The sequence below is a fragment of the Aptenodytes forsteri genome, unplaced genomic scaffold (assembly GCF_000699145.1).
Source record: "Aptenodytes forsteri isolate BGI_AS27 unplaced genomic scaffold, ASM69914v1 Scaffold51, whole genome shotgun sequence".
NCBI classification, from domain to species: Eukaryota; Metazoa; Chordata; class Aves; order Sphenisciformes; family Spheniscidae; genus Aptenodytes; species Aptenodytes forsteri.
Window position 1 is genome coordinate 2,846,420 of NW_008795495.1, and position 5,820 is coordinate 2,852,239.

The window sequence follows — 5,820 nt, forward strand, 5'->3', positions numbered from 1 at the left end:
GGCGGGCCCCGCGCCCCTCGCGGCAGGGCAGGCGCTGGCCTGGGCTCCGATTGCAGTATTTCCCTTCTCTGCAGGGCTTTGAACAGCACGCGTTGGTCAGTGCATCTCTTAAGTAAAAGCTGTGGTCTACACCAAGTGGTTGTAAAAGTATGCGTGGCTGTTAAGTAGCTCGCTTTTGGGAAGTACTAACAAATTAGCCTGGTAAGAGCAATGGAGCTACTTCTTTAGAGAAGGCAAAGGTGGGCATCCTCTACCATTTTCTCTAGCTAGTCTTGTTATGCCCCTTATTGGATGTTCTCTGACATTGTATGCTTGGTGGGTCGCGGGAATTTTCAGTGCATGCTCTTCTGCCTGTGAATGGCAGGTGCACATCCTCATTTAGCTATAACGTCTTACTAGTACGCTTGATTCACAGCAGTATTTAGCTTATTGCAGTCAAAAGCCTTGTTAATAATTATTTAGGAAGAGAGTCCTCAGGTAACTGCCCTCTTCAGAGCTTAAAATGTTTTTCTTGGGTGAATAAAAAAAAAAAGATACTCGTGTGATGCTGAGAAGTATTGCTTAGTGGTCTTGTTTAACTGGTTAATTTTTCATAATGACATAATGCCTTTTACTTAATTGCTTTGATTCTTGCAGCTGATTCTTCAGGGGGCTCATCTCAAAGTATAACTTAAAAAAGCTTTGCAAATAGTGGAAGAAAATGTCACATAAAAGCTCTAAGGAAATCAGGAAAGTAAACATTTCTAGCTCCTTAGAGTCTGAAGATATTAGCTTAGAAACCACAATACCAACCGATGATGTTTCTTCCTCTGAAGAGAGAGAAGGTACTGTTAAAATCACTAAGCAGCTGATTGAACGGAAAGAGTTGCTCCATAATCTTCAGCTGCTTAAAATAGAATTATCTCAGAAAAACTTGATGATTGACAACTTGAAAGTAGAATATTTGACCAAGGTAAGAAATGTTGCTTTTTTCGTTGTATAATCTTTTCTTGTTTCTGGTGTTTTTAGAGTATGGTAGAAACTTCCATTCTGAAAAGAATTTTTGCGAATTGCATACTGGAAGCCTACTTAGCTTTTTTTTTTTTTTTTCCTGTAAATGGGTGAGGGGGATCGAATTAGTTTTTCCTTTTCTAAAAACAAAGGGGAAAGACCTGTATTCTTTCAGAAATGATGAATAATTTTGTCACACATATAAGCAACTTAATAGAGCTTTTAAACTGAACTTGTGGAATACTAGAAAAAGTCATCTGAATGCTATTCAATAATCTGTTAATGAAGATGCGGCTAGAATATACCAACATGCTAATAGTAGGAGATTTTGTTGTGTACAGTTTCCATTAAGATGCATGAAATTAAGAAAGGTGTAAAAGCTTTGCCATGTTTGTGTGCAGTCAGTATTTAAAACCTACTGTATATTGACTGTGGCTTTCACTGGCTTGCTGCTCTGAGTTTAAGCCTAGTTTGAAATCAGCTGAACAAGTAGCTATTTGTCAAAAAAAGATCAAGGGTAGAACTAAGTCTTTTTTATTTTTAGTTCATCAGGGCAAAGTCTATATTGTATGTTATGAAGCCCTGGCATATTTAGAGGTCTTGTTATACAGCCATTATTGTACTTCCCAGCACGTTGGGCTCTCCACTTTTTTTCCTTTCAAGTTGTTCTTTTTGTCAAATACGTTTTAAAAATTATGAGGGTAACTTCTTTTTTTCATTTTATATTTATGTTCTTTATATTTAGGTTGAAGAGCTAGAAGAGAAGCTCAATGATGCAATCCATCAAAAGCAGCTGTTGTCTTTACGACTGGATAGCCAGCTGGCATTACAGCAAGAAGATGCTAGGTATGATGGAATTGAAACAAAAAAACCTTCATCTTTAATAACTTATTAATATGAATTCAAATTAATTCATGGACAGTTAATGGAAAGTGATGCTTATGAATTGCAGGAATAGGATTTCTTTTGCAGATTATATTAGTATTTCCATTCTAAAAATTGAATTTACAAATTTAATTTACATGTAAGTAAATTTGAATTCAACTCACTGGCTGAAGTTTGTGGTTTTGGTTTTATTGTTACCTGGATTCAAAATTTAACAGGAACTTGGATTAAGAACGTTCTTAAAACCAGTAAAGAGCAAAAGGAATAGGTAGAGGGGGAAGACTTTGCATCATTTAAACTGAATTTTTAATAACTCTGCAGCCTGGATGTAAAAGTGAGGGGATAATATTTAGCACTTCCAGTTAGGATTGCTTGTTGATCAGAAATGCTTTCAGTTGATGATGTAGAAACTTACTTTTCTCCTTGATTAGCACTTCCAGTTAGGATTGCTTATTGATCAGAAATGCTTTCAGTTAATGATGTAGAAACTTACTTTTCTCCTTGATTTTCTGAAACATTTTGAGTTAACCTATAGCTGAAAATAGACTGGCTAGCAGACTTCTCCAAATTACTTTGTCAATTAAATGTTTAAACACCTGTAACAGGACTGTGAAGGAAGAGCATTACTTAATATTCTCCTGTTACAGTAAAGGATGCACCAGCTTACAGGATGTGACAAATTCAAAGTCATATTCTGTAGTAAGCCTGGAACAGATTTAGGGATGTGAAGCCAGACCTGAGATTAGCTACAGCAAAGTCTTTCAACTGAGAGCAGCTGACTGTCAGAAAAATGTCTGTCATTCTGTATGCTTATTTGCACCAGAGTGGAATACTTTTATGTTGGCCATACTTGAATTATCTGAGGAGTGTTCAGTAAAAAAGTGCTGATGTGAAAATTGTTACTAATAGGCATCAAAAAGTTGAACTACTTTCCTTTCTCCACTCTTTTCATTAGTTTTCCTGTCTGTCTGTTACCTCACTCTTCATCCCTGTTTAACAGAGTCGTACACTATGGGCAGAATATGTCCTTGTGTGACTGCTTTGCTGACCTGGGATTTTCTTTTGTCTTTTTGGAACAAGTGGAGCAGACATCACCTTGTAGTACTAGCTAGTATTTTTAATATTACTTTTTAAATAATGTAGGAATTATTGCATTTTGAGGAATGATTTAATTTTAATATGTTTTCAAGAGTTACAGCTAAAGCCTCCAAAAAGGGTCAGTTGCCTTTGATTTAAATAAAATAAAGCAAACACTTTGAAACATCTCTAAGTGATGTGCAATTTCACTCGCCGTATAATACCTTGTCACTGGTGATAATAGTAAAGCGAGTGTTTTAAGGCTGGAAGTAAGGTTGCTTGTTTAAGTGTGGTGGTGATTATGTTGGTTTTTTTTAAAAGGGCCCCAACTTTGTATGTTACGCTGTGTAGAAGATGAAGGATTGTGTGTGGAATAGGCCATAAGCACACGCTGAAACTTGGCAAGACACAAATTGAAGTTACTACTGCTTTATTTGGTGATTTACTAGTTCCTGGGGTTTTGTGTGGAAATATATTCTGCTTTTTCATGTTTTTAATATTTTAATTGGTAAATTAAGACCAATTTATAAATTCAAGTCAGCATACGTGGAGATTAATTGTCACTTCTCAGATTCAGCTTTGTATTGTCAATGACTATGAAGTTCCTGGCTTTTTATGTATACTGTGTCTGATATGATTGTGGAACCATGGTGGTATACACTCTTGTGCTAATTACCTAATCTCTCTGTAAATTTTCCCCTCTACAAAATGAGCACAACTCACTCCTTGCCAGGGTATTGTGAAGGTTTGCCACTTTTGTTACTTGCTACTTAATGTCTTCTGTTTTCAAATCAACCTTGAAGAAATCATCAGGCTCTAATGAAACAAGAAATGGAAACTATTTTATTGAGACAGAAGCAACTGGAGGAAACGAATCATCAATTAAGGGAGAGGGCTGGAGATATCCGTCGTAGCTTGCGAGACTTGGAATTAACAGATGATTGCTATGAGAAGCTAAAGTCTCTTCCTGAAGATCAGCTTTCTATCCCTGAATATGTTTCTGTGAGTATTGTGTTTTGTATTGGTTTAAAATATAGCTCTGTCCTGGGCCTGGCTGGGGTGGAGTTAACTTTCTTCATAGCAGCCTGAATCTTCCTGTGTTTTGGATTTGTGGGTAAAACAGTGTTGGTAACACACCAGTGTTTTGGCTATTGCTGGGCAGTGCTTGCACAGCATCAAGGCGCTCTCTTTTCCACACTCTGCCTCCCCCTGTCCCCTGTGGGCGGGCTAGGGGTGGTCATGAGATTGAGAGGGGACACAGCTGGACAGCTGACCCCATTGGCCAAAGGAATATTCCATACCGTCTAACGTCATGCTCAGCAATATAAACTGGAGGTAGAGGAAGAAAGAGGAGTCAGGGGGTGGCTTCCAAGGTGGTTATTGCTCAGAGGCTGGCTGGGCATCAGTCTGCTTGTGGGAGGTGGTGAGTGATTGTCTTTGCATAGCTTTTTTTTTTTTTTAATTCATGTCTCTTTCCTTCACTAATTAAACTGTTGAGAAAACTTGACACCTGAGTTTTCTTGCTTTTGTTCTTCCCGCTCTCTCCTCTGTCCTGCTCCCACTGGAGGCAGCAAGTGAGAGAGCGGCTGTGTGGGTGTATGACTGCTGGCCAGGGTCAACCCACCACAAGCTGTAAATTGCTTTTATTTAGAATTAAAGGGATGTGCATGTAGTAGAAGTCAGTCTATACTCTTAGAATTCTTATTCTTCCCCAACTAGAAATGAAAGACCTTCAGAGGCAGATGTGCTTCTGATCAGTCCATTTTGACTGGATTTCAGTAAAGAGAACCTTTTAATCCCAGACTCCGATGTCTTAAAGAGAGTAGAACTGCTGATGTATTTTAAAAAGGTGAAGCAAATGGGGTGTTACAATTAAATAGTGGGCACACATTGATGATATGAAATATAGCAGGCTGAAAATAGGAATTTGAAACTCGGCTTGCCAGAACCACAGGTTGAGATGACTCTTGCAAACATCTCTTACCTTTCCTTCATGCTTTCCCTCTGGCCCTTTCCTATCTGACTAAATGGAGGAGATAAAGTATACTTTAAAGTACACCTTAAGACTCATTTTCTTGATTTAAGAAGTTTGTTAATGATGGCTTATGGGTAGATGGAGGGGCAGGGGGGTACTCTGCTTGCAATAAAAAGACAATGCCTTCACAGACTGCAGGACATGTCCAGAGCATCCTGGCTCACTTCTGAGAATGAAGAGGACTTAGACATGTAAACCTTAATTCACCAAAGTATTGGCATTGTACTTATCTATAAAGCTAATTATTAAGGAAGCTGTAAATAATAAAACATTAAAAAGTTTAGTGCATTTGTTGAGGTATAAATACTGTGTGAATGAGTTCTCTTGCTGGGTGAAAGTCATGGTATACTGTACTCTAGATATGTACAGAGAAGTAAAACTTGTCATCCTTATCTAAAGGATGTTCATCGAATCATACAATAGTTTGGGTGAGAAGGGACCTCTAAAGGTCATCTAGTCCAACCCCCCTGCAATGAGCAGGGACATCTTCAACTAGATCAGGTTGCTCAGAGCCCCGTCCAACCTGACCTTGAAGGTTTCCAGGGATGGGACATCCACCACCTCTCTGGGCAACCTCTTCCAGTGTTTCACCACCCTTAGCATGAAAAAAAATTTCTTTCTTATATCGAGTCTAAGTCTACCCTCTTTTAGTTTAAAACCATTCCCCCTTGTCCTGTCACAACAGGCCCTGCTAAAAAGTTTTCTGCCATCTTTTTTATAAGCTCCCTTTAAGTACTGATAGGCTGCAAGAAGGTCTCCCCAAAGCCTTCTCTTCTCCAGGCTGAACAACCCCAACTCTCTCAACCTTTCCTCATAGGAGAGGTGTTCCATCC

General features: G+C 38.6%; 1 protein-coding gene across 1 annotated transcript in view; it reads left to right on the top strand.

Moving 5' to 3' along the window:
• Positions 1-656: 656 nt before the first annotated feature.
• PIBF1 (progesterone immunomodulatory binding factor 1) overlaps positions 657-5,820 on the top strand; it is a 125,777-nt gene continuing 120,613 nt past the window's right edge. Inside the window, exons 1-3 of the mRNA XM_009281719.2 lie at positions 657-952; positions 1,736-1,836; positions 3,756-3,954. Coding sequence (XP_009279994.1) covers positions 701-952; positions 1,736-1,836; positions 3,756-3,954 — 552 coding nt within the window. The 5' untranslated portion in view covers positions 657-700. The remainder of the gene's footprint in view (positions 953-1,735; positions 1,837-3,755; positions 3,955-5,820) is intronic.